At 44.1% G+C, this 18,143-nt stretch overlaps 1 protein-coding gene across 7 annotated transcripts in view; it reads left to right on the top strand.

Moving 5' to 3' along the window:
* The window catches only part of YAP1 (Yes1 associated transcriptional regulator), a 109,421-nt gene that overhangs the window by 48,700 nt on the left and 42,578 nt on the right, over nucleotides 1–18,143 (top strand). For all 7 annotated transcript variants that reach the window (XM_053900578.1, XM_053900579.1, XM_053900582.1 and 4 more), the window contains one exon: nucleotides 4,084–4,199. In XM_053900578.1, coding sequence (XP_053756553.1) covers nucleotides 4,084–4,199 — 116 coding nt within the window. The remainder of the gene's footprint in view (nucleotides 1–4,083; nucleotides 4,200–18,143) is intronic.

Raw genomic sequence — 18,143 nt, 5'->3', positions numbered from 1 at the left:
GCTTCGCCCCGTCCCCCGGCTGATGCAGCGGAAGCCGGGCCCACAGTCCGTTCCTTCCCACCGTGTGCAGTGACCCCTTGGCACATCTTCAGCTCGTCTCTTTCTGTCCGCGTTTAAGTGTGTCTGTTTTCCTCTTAAACACCAAACGTCTTCCGCATCGGGTCGCAGCTCCGCCTGCCTCCCTGGGCACAGCTCGCTCGGCCGCCTCACCCCCGTTTACCGTGCCCTCTTCCTGCTGCCCCCGCCCCTCTTGCCAGCGTGGCCCGTGCCCTCCTTGCTGCTCGTTCTGCTGGATCTCTCATCCCGAGTGGTTTCTTTTCTGGAGGAGGTGGGTGGGTGACCTTGAGAGAAAGTTTGATGTTCTTCGGGCAAAAAAGAAAAAAAGCTTTCTTTTCATTAATTCACTGACAAATACCTGTCACGCTTCTAACCACCGAAGATAATTGCAGTTGATAAAACGGATAAAAGTCCCTATTTCCCTGGAGCTTTTTGTTCGTTGGAGGGGACAGGCAAACAAAATAAGTAACATATGTCAGATTATCAGGAAAAAAATAGAGCAAAGAAGCAGACCGGGTTTTGACAGGACACATTTTAGGTGGCGTGGACAGGGAGGGCCTCAGAGAACACGGCTCCGGCCCAGGGACCGGCGGAGGTGAGGGGGGATGCCGCGCGCGTGTCCGGGGGGACGGGAGGCTTGCAAACTGTTTGCTTGGAGTTTTCAAGAATACTTCTGTGTGGTATGAAATGTTTTGGTAAAGATTCTTGTTCTTATGATAAAAAGGAAGGCTGGATATTTTGGGGTATACTGTTTCAAGTTGACTTATTAGGATAAAACAGTATTTTTCATGATTTAATCTTACAGACTAAGCGAAAGCAAATTCTAAGGTAAATTTTATTTTATATTTTCTTTGGCATCTAAATGATTACACGCTTTTATGGTCGGGCAATTTAGATAATGACATCTTTATTTCTTAAGGAGATTTAGATGGTCTTTTTTTTTTTTTTTTTTTTAATTTATTTATTTTGAGAGAGAGTGGAGGATGGGCAGAGAGAGAGGGAGAGAGTGAATAGCAAGCAGGCTCTGCACTGTCAGCACAGAGCCCGACGGGGCGGGGAAGGGAGGGGCTCAATCCCATGAACCATGAGATCATGACCTGAGCAGAAACCGAGAGTCAGATGCTTAACTGACTGAGCCACCCAGGCGCCCCGAAGATGTAGATACTTTTTAAGCAAATGGGACATTAGCTGAGGTAACATAGTACAGCTTGATAGGGCTCTGAATTAACTGGCTGGGGTTTAAGAGCTTTTTCAGGAAGAGAAATTTTAGCATTTGTGTGCTTACATAACGTTTCAGCAAAATAATTGATCTTTTGACAGCAGTAAAAGTATACATTCTCTGTATTATATTCAAAACCATAATTTATTTCAAGGAGAAAGATGCATTGAGAGCATATTTACACATTGGTGCCCACATTCCAGAATGTTCATGTGGTGGTTATGGTTGGCCATCAGAACAGGGTCTTCTCAGCTCTCACATAGAGGCCAATTTAGTTATAAGTCGGTTAAGACGGTTTGTGTCATTGATTAGTTTTGAGAGAAACCCAACTGCTGAGTATTCAGAAACTTGGAGCAGTCCACATCCTGAGCCTGCTTCCAGTGCACCCCACTCTTCTCCTTGGTCCTCGCAAGCGGAGGGCCTTTAGGAAGCCTGGAGACCAGGAGTATGCAGTGACACATACTTTGAAATTTAACGGCCCGTAGTAATCACTTGGCCATTTCCTTTCCTGCTTGCTTAACATTAAACAGGCGGTGAGAAACATTTCTCTCCATTTTGTTCTTGTGGATGTTAAGCTTGTTTCCGGTACGACTACATGCATTACCTTGTGTGAGATCTGTAAGTGTGAGGAGCACCGCACATCTAGACATTTTACACTTTAATTTGTTGCGTGGCTCCTAGGGAGGCTTGAAGAGGAGGAGGAGTAAGCTTTTACTGGGTTTGCTAAGGACTTGGTCTTCTGGAATGGGGTGCTTCCCTGGCAGGACAGAGAGCAGGCTGGGCCTGTATTGTCTGCACCTGAGCAAGCGTAGTGCTGCTGCCGAACAGCCTACGACTGCTGGGGAAAGGAGTGCTGCGTGGGAGGTTGCGGTTTGAGGAACCGTGTGCTCCACCAGATAGACAAACACTCCCTCTGCTGATGGTTGGCCTGCAGCGGCCTCCACTTGACAGGTGCCACTGTCACTCTGAACTGTGCAGACTCCGTGTGCTTCATCCCCTCCTCCCATTGCCAGTAGGTAATACCTAAGGTTCATTCTAGCCAGAGCGTAATGATCCTTTTTTCCTGTCTTGTCAGGAAGATTTTGTTTTTGTTTTTTTTAATGTTTATTCATTTGTAAGGGGGGGGGTGGTGGGAGACATAGCTTGAACAGGGGAGAGGCAGAGAGAGAGAGAGGGAGACACAGGATCCGAAGCAGGCTCCGGGCTCTGAGCTGTTAGCACAGAGCCTGACGTAGGACTCGAACTCACGAGCCGTGAGGTCGTGACCTGAGCCGAAGTCGGATGCTTCACCGACTGAACCACCCCCGGGCGCCCCGGCAAGATCACGTTATTGAGGAGATCTGTTCTAGCTCCATTTCAGAAAAGTTAACGACCGCGTATCATTTCCTTACCGTTGACGCGGCAGCTCATCTTGAGATGATTGAAGAAGAGACAACTCGGATATGAAATTTAAATAGCTGCACAAAAAATGATTGAGGGGGGTACCTTTTAAAAATAGCCTTTTTTTTTGGCCACCTCCCATTCAAAAACAATGTTTGTAAATGACTGTTTGATGGTAGGAAAACCTAGCATTAGCGAAGCAGAGTTCTGTAATTTTGCCATCCAGAAATAAACACTAAAACTTGTTGATGTCTGTCCTTCTCATGTTTTCAGCACATTTAAAGTTAGCCTCACACTGTGCATACTGTTTTACAACCTCCTTTAAAAAGCAGTACTACAAACATTTTCGTTATTAAATGTTCTTCTAAAATATTTTCAATACCTGTAGTAGTCTACTGTACGATATAACATTTAGTTAGCCAGTCCCTTTCATTAGATGTTAGCTGGCTTTCAAATTTTTGCTTTTATAAATTTTACAGAGAGCACTTTGCATGCATGTTTGGATACTTCTCTGGGTACTCTTTAAACATAATTTCTTAGGTAGTTTTATGTTCATAGTGATTCTAGTTACTGTTTCACTGAAACGGACTTTGCTGGAAGAAGAAAACTTGAACCATCCTACGTCGGATACCGTGCTAGACACGTTGGAGTCTTCTAGTTCGCAGAATCTTCGACCCTTTGCACCCTCAGTTTTACAGATTAAAAATATCCACGTGCATATGTAATAAGATATTTTGCAGTAAGTTAACAGTATGCAGAAAACGTTTAAATGTTTTCTTTAGCAACTAACAAAGGCCTTTGATGGTCACGAGACACTGAAAACTTAATAGATCTAGGTTTTACTTCTGTTTTGGCTTTGGAATATATATTTATAATATATAAGTTTTATTTAATATATATTTTAATATATATTTAATATTTATTTAAATATTTAATATATATTTTAATATTTAATTTAAATATTTAATATATATTTTAATATATAATATATATTTCAATATACATTAAAAACCTGACGGTCTAAAAAAGTATATGTTAACTGGCATTCTTAGTTCCCAGAGGAAAAAGTGGGTGGTTCTCTTGTGAATTTTGGGTTCTGGTCACGTGACTGCGTCATAGGTGATTAATTTACAAATCGCCTTTTATGTGTAAATTAGAAGCAGCCAGTAATAGTCTCCTAGGTGAAAATGGTGTTCCCTTCCCTTAAATTCCAGGCATGGTTTTTCACATCTTGTTCCTGTAGGATCTGGGTGGTGAAAGTGCAGTGGGCACAGGCCGAGGAAGGTTCTCACAGAGGACGGGCGGGCAGGTGACTGTGTGAGAGGCCTTCCGTGGGTGCACATAGATCTCCTCTGCTTTGGGAGGTGGGGTTGTTGCTTTGAGGACCTGGTGTTCGTTGTCTAACGCGGTGGTTTGTTTCGTCCCAGTCACATCGATCAGACAACAACATGGCAGGACCCCAGGAAGGCCATGCTCTCCCAGATGAGCGTCACGGCACCCACCAGCCCACCGGTGCAGCAGAACATGATGAACTCGGCCTCAGGTGAGTGAGACCCTGTCGTTAGAGCACATGGAGGGAAGGCTTGCGCACCACAAGGACCTTCCATGGAAAATAGTCATTATCCTTGTAAGAAAACTGGAGCATGGGCGACTGTTAATTTCTACCCGTCTTTTGTTTTTGTTTTTTTAACCCGTTCATTTATTTTTGAGAAGGGGGATAGGGGTAGAGAGAGAGGGAGACACAGAATCCGCAGCAGGCTTCAGTCTCTGAGCTGTCAGCACAGCACCCAATGTGGGGCTCGAAATAACGGACCGCGAGATCATGACCTGAGCTGAAGTCGGACGCTCAACCGACTGAGCCACCCAGGCGCCCCGTTTCTACCTGGTTTTTTTGTGGGAGACTTCGTCCTTTATTTCAAAATCGCATGCTTTACCCAAGCCTTGTTCAGTTACTAATGTATAGAAGGGCTGCAACCAGAAGGCACCGTTCTTACAGTTTCAGTTCTGAAGTCAGTGTCTCCCGATTCTTAGTTTGGTTAATTTTGACACACTTGTGTTTGAGTCGACTGTGACCCACTGCTTTTTTCTGTCTGAGGTCTTAAAGTTGGAGGTTTCTTTTTTCTCTTAGTGGTTTGCGTGGGAAGCCAAGCTGTGGTGTTCTTAACTACCTTTTAACGAGCGTATTTGTTCTACCTTGAAAGTAACCGGAAGGTCGCGATGTAGAAACCACTAGTATGTGTTACTGAACGCAGTCTGCCCTTTTCACTCATGATAGACCTGAGGATGGCTCTTTTCTCTTGGTTGGCAGTGTGTTGAAACATGCTGGTTTTCTCATCTACAAAATGGGGATTCTGTTGCCCATTACTACAGAGGGGGAGATATTAAAGGAAATAATACATACAAAGCTTTTATTTACAGTTCTAGTGCAGAATAGGTACTGAGTGAAGGTTTAGTGACTTCCTAGTCAGTCAGGTACCTCTGCTGTGTGGGCCCCAGCCCATAGCTACCCCCTTGGGCCTCTTCGTGCAGAGGGGGAAGGGGTGCCCCGGGAAGACACGGCTCCGTGTTTGCATCTGGGATTGGAGCCTTCGGGTTGGGTTTCTGCCTCAGCCCCGGTTCGGAGCACAGAAGGCAGCGGCCATAATGGGCCACCTTCAGGGCCGTGACGGTGTGTTTGTCACGGCCCATTCCTCATGCTCACCCGGCAGACTGACCAGCCCACGTGGGTGGCTGCAGTGTAGACTGTCTTCGGCAGCAGGCTTTGGAAAGGACTGCTGGCCTGTGGGGACAGCAGGCCAGCCAACCGGCTCTGGGCCCAGGAGAGCCCAGGACTGGAATCGTCCTTCTGCCCCGGAAGGCGGGGCTGGCGTGTGGGGTCTCTGGTCTGTCCTTGCCCTTGCTGGGCCAGACACTTGAATTCTGAAGAGTTATGTGCTGAAAACAAACATGAAGAAAGATTCATGACGAAGCTTTTCTTGTCATAAACTTTGTTTATATAAACTGTTGAAAAATTCATTCCCTTAATCTTCCATTTAGCTTGTTTTAATGTGAATACATTTACTTATTCTGCAGAAACTTATGTGTGATGTTTAAGTCTTAAGGCAAAATATTATGTATGTATTTGACTAATATTTTTACTTGACATCTAGTTCTGTTTTATCAAATTTCCAAATAAAAGTTGTGAAAGCTGCCTTGTATTTATAGTCCAAAGAAGATGACTCACATTATTCATTTTGTTATGTTCCACCTAAAACCATGCCCTGGAAGCCAGTAATAAGTAGGTTATTAATTTAAAGTTTATTTTGGAAGATTTAGGCATTTTGCATGTAACAAGTTTGATTGTGATTCTTTAGAACATGGGTTTAATTTTTTCCTATTAACATTTTCTAATGATAACGGCCTGAGCAAGTAGGGAGAATTTGTATTCAAATTTGTGTTTAAATTCAAAAGTATATATCAAATTGGTTATAGTGGGTTTTAGAATATTTGCATGTATTTTTTTAGCTCCGTGTTTTGGTTGTAAAGTATGTTTTATATATCGCACATAAACCAGTAGGCACGCTTTCCCGTAGCTTTGTTTGGTGAACAGAGTGACTCTGGCAGGGACTGTTGGGGCCAAGTGGCGTCCAGCCAAGTGGCGTGCTGGGTTAGGAGTGGGGGGAACAGAGTTGACCTGAAATGGGACAAGCCCCCGAGAGAGATGTGGGCATGTGTCGGAGAGAATGGTAGGAAGACATGTGAAGGGTTCTGGGGTCCTTTTGTACCATCTCCCTTAATTCTCACAGTGGCCACTTAAGTTAGGTGCTTTCACTAGACTCCCTTCCCGTATGAGGAAACTTACATAATTGTCCCCAAATCACACAGTTGATAAGCGGTAGAAGCCAGGATTCAGGGTTTGCCGGTGGAGGCCCAGAGCCCATCCTCTTAATCTACGTGTGAACCAGGCTTAGAGTCAGTGTCCGAGGAAAGCCTCCACGCAGCCGGAGGCGGTCTGTCAGTGCGCCCGGCTCACGGGACAGCTCTTCTCCAGAAGGTGGTGGGTGTGGGGGGCTCGCCGAACAAGGCTCCGCACCGCACGCCGCCCAGTACATACTGCACCTTAAGAAGAGAGAACATTTATGGAGGGCATGCAAGGTCATTGTCTTCAGTGGGCTGGTGGCGCAGAACGATTCTTTAAGAAAGGAAGAGACAGGGTAAAACCAAAAAGTGTTTTGTTTTGTTTTGTTTTGCTTTGTTTTAACTCAAAGACAAAAACTGATCCTAAAAAAGAAAAGGAGTCACACAAAGTTTCAGAATGAGAGCAAGATGTTAAGGGGATATGAAAATTCTTACAATGGCACAAATTTAAATCTAGATTTTTCTGAACTTGGTCACAAACACAAATGGCGTAACTGCCGCGTCAAGTGCTGAGGCTGTAGATGGCATGTGTATGGTCTGAATTCACACGACTCCATGGTTGGCTTTCATTTTTTCCAAGCTAGTGGACATTTAAGAATAGGGGACTTGTACACGGTATTGAAATGCTTTGGAACGAATGTCACATCCTCCCTTCCTGTGAAACGACAGCTCTCATGTCACGTCAGTCAGGTCTTAAGCGAGGGGCTCCCCTTTCTCTGTTGGGACGCACGCAAGGTGCTTGGCGGCTGTGCTTTCCGGAGTGGGGTGGTGCGTGCCGGTTCCGCAGATCACCACAAGAGAGACTGGCCGGATCTGCCCCCCTGTGCCACCAAGGTCATTTCTTCAGGAGAGTTTTGAGCCTGGAGACGGTGAGCAAGAAGAATTGTGAGGGTAGGTATTTAAATACATTCGAGAATGTTCGCTGTAACAGAACAGCAAGGGGCTTCCGGCTCAGCAGGGTACACACAGTGGTCACTGCACGTCTCTCCTGAAGCACTTTCCTGGGTCGGTCGTGCTAAATGCAACTTGACTTCCATTTTTGTCCTTAATCATTAAAGCAAGAACTTTTTCGTTTTTGCTTTTTAAAAAAGAATTCTCCTCCTTCAAATATTCGAGTCTAGCTTTGTGTTCTGGTCTGTTTCTAATCAGACCACCTCCTTAAAACTCTCATTTTCTTTAGACTCTCCAGACCCGTTTTCTGTATCACTTTTTAATGGTTCACTGAACTGACTGATCTTTTAAAATTCTCTCCAAGTCTGAGATTGGATGAAATCCTATTTTTTGCATTCAGTGTAATTTAGTTTAGCAAAATGATGAGTTTACTTCTGTTTTCCTAAGTTCTTTTTCAAAATATGAGGTTGAAGTGATGGATTCCATTGCTACACTGGCTACTCGTGGTTTGTAATTGGCCAAATTTCTTAATATGTATCATTGAGAAATCACTGATTTGCCAGTTAAATGGTACACCGGGAGAGGGTTCTAGAGACCTGATTTACTAGATTCTTTTTTATTTTTAAATGTTTGTTTATTTTTGAGAAAGAGAGCGAGAGAGAGAGAACAGAGGGAGACAGAGAACCCCAAAGAGGCTCCACAGTGACAGCACAGAGCCTGACATGGGGCTCGAACTCGTGAACTGTGAGATCATGACCTGAGCTGAAACCAAGAGTCGGACCAACTGAGCGACCCAGGTTCCCCAACTTAACTAGATTCTATGAAGTAGATTAATTCATATCCTTTAAGTGTCCACCTAATTGGCATATAAATGGCAGTGAACTTTGTAAAAGGAATTTGATAAGTGAGGAAAAGAAAACTAGAGATTGGAGCCATTCAGTAAGATAATATTCCTATTTCATTTTACGTAAAAATCTATAATAACGTGTACCTATATAAAAGTATGTAGAAGCCCTACTCTCTTACATTACTCTAGATGATGGGCGCCCAGCGGCTCAGACGGTGAAGCAGGTGACTCTTGGTCTCGGTGTCAGGAGTTTGAGCCCCACTTTGGGCATAGAGATTACTTTAAAAACATTACTTGAGATGATTGCCCTCGAGAAATTCTGTCAAGTGTGTTATGTTTATAGCGTGCAAACAGCCTTTTGTGCATGCTCGTGATCTGTGTAAAATTGGTCTCCATATGGAGAGTTTGTGGGACATTAGTGACTTTTATGATAGACAACGTGATACTTCCTTAACCAGCTTTATTTATGTGAAGATATTAAATGTTGAGTAGTAGCTCGTTAACTATAACCGGTAAGATTGTGGAATCAGAGTAACGGTAAAGTCAAGGACAAGTATACCATGTGATGATCCACAGATAACTGAATGCCAGAGGCTGGTGACTGTTCAGAATCATTAAAAATCATCAGCCTTGATTTAAATTAAGCAATAATCCAGTTATCTGCTTTTTAAAAATGTACCTTTGGTACCCATGCAGAGTCAGATGTCCTATTTTACAGGTACATTTTAAAGAATTCATTGTCTGTATGTTTTAGAGTGAGGCATTTATTTGACTAATGTCCAGATCTACCAGTGCAGCTCTTTGAGATTTCCCTGCTATGAAAACCTGCATGGAACTCCTAGGAGATGCCTCGAGGTGGGTGGAGAAAATGGCCTCCTGATCACCAGAGATGATACGTGTTAGAGGAATGTGCTGACCCCCTTCTTGGCAGTGGGGGAGACCGTTTGGAAGCAGGCGGAGAGAGGCACATGGAGCTGCCATCACGTTTGCTGGCCTCACGCAGTCTCTGTCGGGGCCTCCTAACCCGTGGGGAAGAGAGAGGGTTACCAAGAAAAATGACAGGCAGAGAGTGGATGCGATGAGGTCGAAGGACCAGTAAAGGGTAGATCGGTGTAAGGTTTTTAACTTTAAAAAGCAAAGGGCGTGGAGCCAAGTGGCAGAGCTGACCGAAGCTTTAGGAGCCGCTAATTCCTGCTTCCTGCTTCCTGACTGTAGCTCATCAGCTTTGAATCCTGCTTTTCACCTTCTGAGTGAACAGAGGGATGGAGAATAAGGGCTCAAGTCCAGCGGACGTGGATTTGCATCCCGGCGCTGTCACTTACTGCTTGCGCCATCTTGGATGGGCTGCAGGAGCGACCAGTGTCTTCACCTGAAAAATGGGAATAGCAGTTAACATTGAACTTACAGTAGGCTTGCTGTGAAGATTAACACAGTCCGTGTAACGTGGTTGTGCATAGTTAAAAATTACTCAAGATACATCGCGCTTGGTATCTGTCAGGTGTATAAGAGGTAAGTAAGTGTGATCTGATCTGATATTTTACATTTTAAGCAGTTGATAGTAACAGGTAGCCACTCTCCCTTTAAAATAATACGCACACACACACACACACACACACACACACACACACACACACACACATAAATATTTGTAAGTTTATTTGAGAGAGTGAGAGAGAGAGAGAGTGCACACACATGCACAAGTGGGGATGGGCAGAGGGAGGAGGAGAGAGAAGTCCAAGCAGGCTCTGAGCTGTCAGCACAGAACCCGACATGGGGCTCTACCCCACAAACCTTGAGATCATGACCTGAGCTGAAGTCAGATGCTTAACTGACTGAGTCACTCAGGCACCCTTAAAAGAATTTTTTGTGCTCAAATACAGGTCATTGGCTCTCATCCCAGTCATGTGTTATTTTCTGGCTTTTAGATTCTTACACATTTCTCTAGTATAGATGGTAGACTGTTAAATAAGGTTTTCTTCTTTTACAGAGTGAAATTTTTTTTTGATTCTTCTGAAAGGTCTTGACGGTTATAAGATGGAAATTATTTGTTAACCTGAAGTGATTATATATGGACTGAGAGTATACTAAAATATATCAAACAATAAAACAGCAACAAAGCCCAAATACAGAGCAGTGAATGGCGTAAATGACAGAGACCGTGTTTCACTCATTACTCTCAACCTCCTATCCCAGATTATCATTATTTAAACCAAAATTGCTTTTTTTTTTCCATTTGGAAATGTAGGTAAATTAGGAAAAGATGGCCACAGGATAAGAGAATAGTAAAAAGCAAAAAAGCATAATAATCCAAGACTAATATAACTAATTCTCTGGAAACTTGGGGTTTTTTTCTGTACATAGTTTATGTCTTGATTGATTTGATAATGAAGTTCCTAGAAAATGGTAATGTGGAAGCAGCCATTTTTTTGCTTTAAAAATATGGGCCTGTCTAGTTCATATTATTAAAAGTCGCAAGTAAACAATATATGGGAACTATGAAGATAAAAGTATTTGTGAAATAGAAAAACTAACTCGGGGAGGCTGGGTGACTCAGTCGCTTGAGCGCCTGACTCTTGATTTTGGCTGAGGTCATGATCTCATGGTTAGTGGGTTCGAGCCCCACATCGGGCTCTGCGCTGACAGCACGGAGCTTGCTTGGGATTCTGTCTCTTCTCCCGTCTCTGCCTTTCCCCTGCTTGGGCACACGTGTGCTCTCTCTCAAATAAATAAACGTTAAAAAAAAACAAGAATAGTTAATTCAGTGTGAACGTCCAACCAGGTTGCAAGTGACAATAGCTTGCAGTTATCACGTGTCTTGTAGTTTGTCCTTCTGAAGTCTTGTTAGACCCAGTGACGTACTACATAGGGCACTTCTCAGTCTTGGTGGCTTTGGGACTTTGCTCTCAATGGAGTGTGCCACTGGTGTCGAGTCAGCTAATGGCCTCTGTCGTGCTCTGATGGGGAAAGCTAAACTATTTTCTAAATAATATTAAAACTCAGAATTAACCTGGACAAGGTAGCAACATTTGGCAAATGGAACAATAGATATTGGCTGATAAATCGTCTTTCTTTATGTTGAGTCTAAAATAAGCACCCTGTGTAGGAATCTCCCAGTCCCCAAATACAGAAGCAAAACTGTGAGGTCGCTTATTCTGGAATTGAGGTATGTGTTTATATATTAATGTGCTGCCTATACAATCTGTAGCATTTTCAAAGTATCCATTTCTTCATTCCTTTATTGGAGACAACCCAGCTAATCATGTTGAAAGGTAGATCTATAGAGTTTCTTCATTTTTCTTTTTTTAAAATTTTTTTTTTAACGTTTATTTATTTTTGAGACAGAGCATGAACGGGGGAGGGTCAGAGAGAGGGAGACACAGAATCTGAAACAGGCTCCAGGCTCTGAGCTGTCAGCACAGAGCCCGACGCGGGGCTTGAACTCACGGACGGCGAGATCATGACCTGAGCCGAAGTTGGCCGCTTAACCGACTGAGCCACCCAGGCGCCCCGAGTTTCTTCATTTTTCAATAGCTTGAGGATCAGAAGTTTTTATAATGCCTCTGTTTTAGATCAAGGAATTCCTTCCTGTCTTCTTTGCTTCATGTTAGAGGTTCTCTTTGTGCAATGATTGGAAAATATACAGAAACTCAAGGCTGTTGAGTTCCCTTGACCTGGTCTTAGGGCACAAATAACAGATATTTTTAAAATTCTACTAGGAGTTTTTGAAGTAATCGTTTGGGAAAGTGAAGCTCATTTGAATTCTGGAAGTTACTAAGATTTTAGTGTAAATACTGAGCCTAATGTTCTGTTATTTTACCCAACAGACTAACTTGTAGAGTAAGAGGATATTGTTAAAGAACATACAGGAAAAAGTTGGCATGTGAGTGTCTTTGCTGCCAGCTTCTCTGTGACATGAGTTGTTGGATATTGGTGCTTACAGATAGAAGCGGCCATGTTCAACTTTGTTTTCAGTGATTATTTGTAGAATTTTGGAAACGTTGCTTGGCTTTGGAGTAGAGAGGATGAGAAAGAGATTCAGTTATTTACATTTAACAAAAAAATAAATGCCTGTTTTATTTCTTCTCCTGACAAGTGTTGGAATATTATTTTTGTCTTTCCCACTGATTTCTACATACTTCTGGTTACTCTTTTGCCACAGTAATTTTATGACTCATAAGAGGAATATTTGTGTGAAAGATTAAAATGCTAATTCTTTAAAAATGATATCCATAAACTACCATATATAGGCAGCATCAGTGAAATAAAAAGAATCCTGCAACAATAAAGAGTTTTCCAAAATATTTATTCTTTTAATCAGTAAGATAACGAGGTGGCAAAACTTCAATTAGGTTAAAGTTGGGGGTTTTTTTTCAACCTTTTTTTTTTTTTTTTTTTTTTGTAGACTCCACACTGGGTGTGGCTTGAACTCCTAACCCTGAGATTGTGAGTTGAGCTGAGATCAAGAGTTAGATGCTTCACCAGCTGAGCCACCCAGGCGCCCTTCATTGCATCTTTGAGACCCAGATTTATTTCCTGATCAACCTGACTCTGTGCATTGTGTATGAATTGTAGTAAAGTAAATATATTATTGGAACAAAATCGCACAACTATTCCAGGAAAGAGTAGGGAACTGACTTTTTTAAAAAGTACCTGCCCTACTTTACGTCAAGTTCTTCTTGTAAACCTCTCCCATTGAATGGAGTGTTCGTCTCCCACTTTGTGGATAAGGAAAGGAAGTTTCAAGCAGAGTAAGGAACTTGCACAAGGTTAGAAGGTTAATACAAGATCCAGCAGGGTTGACTGTAGGTCCATCTGAATCTTGAACCCTTTTATTCTTCTCTCTAAACTAGGCTGTCTTTCTAGAGTGTTAATATAGAGCTGAAATCATACTTAATTGCATTTTTATGCGTCAAGGGTGTTTTGTTTTTGTTTTTTTACTAACCAACCGAATTGCACTGTTGCTGTGTTGGTGATGTTTGAGCTAATGGTAGGTCGTTCTATAAGAGTTTAGTGAACACAGGTGAGCCTTATTAGTTTTTTGTGTTATGGATGAGTGGTTCTTAATTTGTGGCGGGAGGGGGGACCGGCTGGGGGCGTGTTAAAATCAGACGGTGACCCAGTAGGTCTGGACCTGAGGCTCCACGTTTCTAACACGTTTGCAAGTAGTGTCCATGCTGCCGATTCATGGGCTGCACAGAACAGAGGCTCTAGAATGGTGAACTTGAGACCACGGAAGTATTATTAAGGTCTACTTTGTTACTTCTGTGTTCATATTATTCCTACTTTCTGTTGGAATAAAAGCTACACAAGTGATAGATAGGAATATGAGAGCTTATTTAATATAAAAATTCTGTAAAAATGGTACCAACTTTTTTTAATGTTTGCTTATTTATTTAGAGAGAGAGAGCGCGAGCGTGCATGAGTGGGGAAGGGGCAGAGTGAGGAGGAGGAGGAGGAGGAGGGGGAGGGGGAGGGGGAGGGGGAGGAGGGAGAGAGAGTTCCAAGCAGGCTCCACACCGTCAGCACAGAGCCTGATATGGGGCTCAAACCCATGAACTGTGAGCTCATGACCTGAGCCGAGATCAAGAGTTGGATGCTTCACCAAGTGAGCCACTCAGGCACCCCAGTGGTACCAACTTTTAAAAAACCTATGATTTATAAAAGCACAGACTAAAGATCCGAGAGATTGTGACTTGATCAAGACCAATCAATTATTCTTCCCACAGGTAGGTTTTTAATCATTTTCGCCCCACAGAGTTTGGTTGTGTAGTGTGGCCGTGCTCAGCTGTGAGGATACCAAGACGAAGAAATCAGGGTGTTTGTTTAAGACTCAGGGCCTGATGGGGGAGGCGGGGGTGGGGGGTAGGCGAGTGAGTGGTGCACTGCGTGCAGGTGAGCAGCCTGGCTTTGGGCTTGGCAGCGTGTCTAGTCGTTGGGCACGAGAATCTTCCAGCGGCCTATAGGAGCACATCCGAACTTGAAGGAGAAAAAGAAATGGCTCGTCACCACCCTTGCGTTTACTTTTGTGAAACAGATTTTAATCGGTATATTTATAGTCTTTTTAGCTTCTAGGCCTGTACCCAAAAATGATAGTTTTGACCGCATGACCTAGGGCTGTGTGCTTTAAGTCCACTGTTGCTGTAGATACCAGAAGGGAAATCATATTTCTTTTACCAAAACTTGATTTTATAAGCTGTTTTCCTCAACCAATACATTTATAAATACTTGTCCCACATTTAGATTATTGAAGGCACACAAAAAGTTAGTGACAATAATACTTAATGATTGTACCTGACAGTTTGAGTGTGTCCACCTAAGAATCTGTCTCGTGTGGACAAGATTTTATGAGGGATTGTCTAGGGTTTAGAAGACCAGGTATAGGGATTTCAGACGCGTATGTCTATGGAAGACTCCTTTGGATACAGAACTGCTGAAGAGTCAGGGGTGAATATATTTCAGTTCCCACATATTCTGAAAACCTCAAGTCTGCAGAGCAGAGTGTTGCACACTAGGCCTAGTGGTAGTTTCTAATGTTGCCATGTTTTTTCTCATCCACCTTGCAGAATTGAGCACACTTGCTTATAGAAACAAAACAAAACTCTTTTTCTGTGTTCTGGGGCAGAATGATGTATCTTCCCATGCCACTGACTGGCCTCTAGTTAAACTCAGTGTAAAAGAGTAAATACAAGGCAGTGTGCAGTATAAACCTCCAGGACATCTAAACAAGTGCAATTTCTTTTTTTTTTTTTTTAAGTTTGTTTATTTGAGAGAGACAGAGACTGTGCAAGTGGCAGAGGGGCAGAGAGGGGGACAGAGACTCCCGAATAGGCTCCGCACTGCACCACCACACGGGAGAAGGCCAGCTGGGAGGCTGCCGCTGAAATACCACGCCATCCCGGAGATGTGAAAGTCTGCATGCCAGTTTGGTTTCAGGGGCAAGTGCAGCTGGTGGTACTTTAAAGTAGAATCCAGGGGCGCCTGGGTGGCTCAGTCGGTCCAGCGTCCGACTTCGGCTCAGGTCATGATCTCACGGTTTGTGAGTTCGAGTCCCGGATCGGGCTGTGTGCAGACAGCTCGGAGCCTGCAGCCTGCTTCGGATTCTGTGTCTCCCTCCCTCTATGCCCCTCCCCCACTTATGCGCTGTCCCCCTTTATCTCTCTCTCTCAAAAATAAACATTAAAAAAAAATTTTTTTTTTTAAGTAGAAGCCACTCAGAATATGGGAACATGTTTTGTAAAGTGTGTCGTGTCCACTTGGTGAAGAGAGAGAGGCTGGTGCCTCGGGTGAAGCGCGAAAGGTGTGGGAGCCATCGTGCACATGGCACTGGCGCCTGCAGAAGAAAGCGTGTGACCGGTGCTGGCGGGCACGCATCCTGGGCGGCCTGTCTGTGCCATCGTGTCCTCATCTGTAAGGTGGGGGAAATGATAGTTCCTGTACTGCGGGGCTGGTAAAGGAGTTAACACGCACTCGCAAAGAGCGTCGAATGCCCCCACGTAAAGTAAGAGTTTGTGAGCTGTCCTAAGTGCCAGCTTAGGACCAGAATCCGGAACTCTCAGAGGTCAGCAGCAGATTCCTTGTAGAGGCCACGGCGTCTTTTACAGCAGCTCCTCCTACGTTCTGAGGAAATGACTTGAGAATTCTGTACTTTGAACCACTCATCAGGGTGTGTTTAGTGAACTTTCTGAGTCGTGGGCGTCGACTCTACCCCTGAATCGTGGGGCAGGCTAGTAGGACAGGTTGCTCTTCAGCTTGCGGGGTGGCTTATCCAGACTTTCTTGTTTGATAAGACATTGCAAATGGCAGTCATTACTAATGCAAAAGTGGATGTTGAGTCACCATCCGTGTTAGGACCTGGAGTGTTTTATTCCTAAAATATTGCAGGAAGTTATATTGCTGTAGCAGATAAGTTATCGTTCAACCAGTAGTAAATCCTACCTAAAAATTTATTTTCCCCGAGGATAAGTAACTCTGATTTATGAATTATTTTAACAGTAGCCTAACACTCTTCTTCCTCTTGCTTATCCCAGTTTGGATTTCTCACCTTTAGGGCGCCCGGCTGGCTCAGTCGTGACTCTTGATTCTTGGGGTCGTGAGTTGGGTGTAGAGCTTACTTAAAAAAAAATTCTCACCCTCCTTACATCTTATTAAAATGCTGACATATTTCTGCCTTCTTGATTAGTGCTTTATTTTTTTTTTTATTTCCCCTTCTTCCCCAAAAGACTTCGGTGCTGTGGTCAGGTGTGATAGGTTGAAAAGCTCCCATATCTTCCCTGTGTCTGAGGGCCTGTCTTTAGCACACGTGAACATGACTTAGCATGAAAATGTTTATTGTCCACTCAGACTCGTTTCGAGGTTCTCCCTGAGCCTGGAGAATTGGTATCACCCTGGAGCACTGGTAATTTGTGTTAGGTATTATGCGTGCAGCCCCCTCCTGGTTGGAACGATGAAAGCTGTTTGGTCAAGTCTTGACCGTCAAAACCGTGCCCCACGTACCTCTGTCCTCCACCCGGTCCCACTGACTGGGATGCTCCTCCCCGGCTCATGACAGACTTCAGCTCGCACCCTGTTGGACTCTCTGCTTCCCGAGCAGCCCACGTTGGGCCATGTGTCTAAAAGACCCTTTCCAGGTGTTTTGCATCCGTGTTGCTTTATGTCTTTTTGCTCAGTGCACTCATTAGCCAGCACTCTTCTGTCCATATCTGTCTGTCCTCCCAGCTAGAACAGAAGCTCCATGAGACAGGGATTGGTCTGCTCACCGCTGTACATCTCCAGTCCCAGAAGTGTGTCTGGATGTAGTAGGACCTTGGTAACTATCTCTGTGTCTTTGGTTTAAGTCATGCTGGATAATGGAGAGGTTGAACTTACACAGAAAAAACACTGTTTCATGAGTGTAAATCAAGGATTTTAATCGAAATCCATGTTGATTAGTTTCAGACATTTATTCCCCTTTTTGAGTAGAGGGCCCTCGGCCCTCTGCTAGACAATAGAATAGAAAAATGCACCGTGTGCCCAGAAACGGACACTGCTGTGTGCAGGCACTTCCCCGTCTGGCCTGGACAGAAACGCACAACCAGTTAGAGCCAGATGACGAGTGGGGGCTCCTCATTTCCACCGGGACAGAAAAGCTTTCTCAGCCAGACATGGTGTCGGGCCAAGTCACCGGTGAGATTCCGGGGATCTCATCTACTCGTCTCACCTCCGGGGTCCCCGTTCTTCAGTTCCACGTAGTTCTCACAGGCAGAAGACCTGTGAGCTGCTTCTCCTTAATAGTTGCTGGAGCCATTCAGGTTTTTCACGTGTTTACAGGAAGAGCACCGCTCAGGACTTGTTCGGTCCTGGTGGACGTAGCCGCTCGCGTCGCCCTCTCCCGGCAAAGGTGGTGCCTTTCTCCCAGACCTGCAGCGCTTGATGGTTGGGGCTCTGAGCCGCCCACGGTACCTGCTAGTGGACACTTGTGGTGTAGAGGTGCCGCCTGACCAGCCCTCAGCGGTTGTAAGTGTCCCCAGGCCGTCACCATCAGTGCCCTATGGGCGAACCTTCTGAACCTGGACTCCTAAGGGTGGGGCTTTCCTGGTGATTTTGATCACAGATTTAAGATCATCTGATTTAAATAAAATAAAATTTGGCTACTTACATTTGCTTCATTTCGTGTGCTCCATATTGAAGAAATTTATAACACATTAAATCAGAATATAAATTGAACTCAGAGATCATTCTAAATTTATTTTGATCAATTCCTGCGGTTTTCTCTTAAGAATGTAGTTTTGTGGGAAACCCAGATTTCCCCTTGGACTCAGTACTTTACTGTGTCTTAAGGTTAGCCCAAACACATGTTGGAGTCAAACTTTTAGG

The sequence above is a fragment of the Panthera pardus genome, unplaced genomic scaffold (assembly GCF_024362965.1).
Source record: "Panthera pardus isolate Hobbes unplaced genomic scaffold, ASM2436296v1 HiC_scaffold_12, whole genome shotgun sequence".
NCBI lineage: Eukaryota > Metazoa > Chordata > Mammalia > Carnivora > Felidae > Panthera > Panthera pardus.
This window is presented reverse-complemented; position numbering and strand designations above follow the sequence as displayed.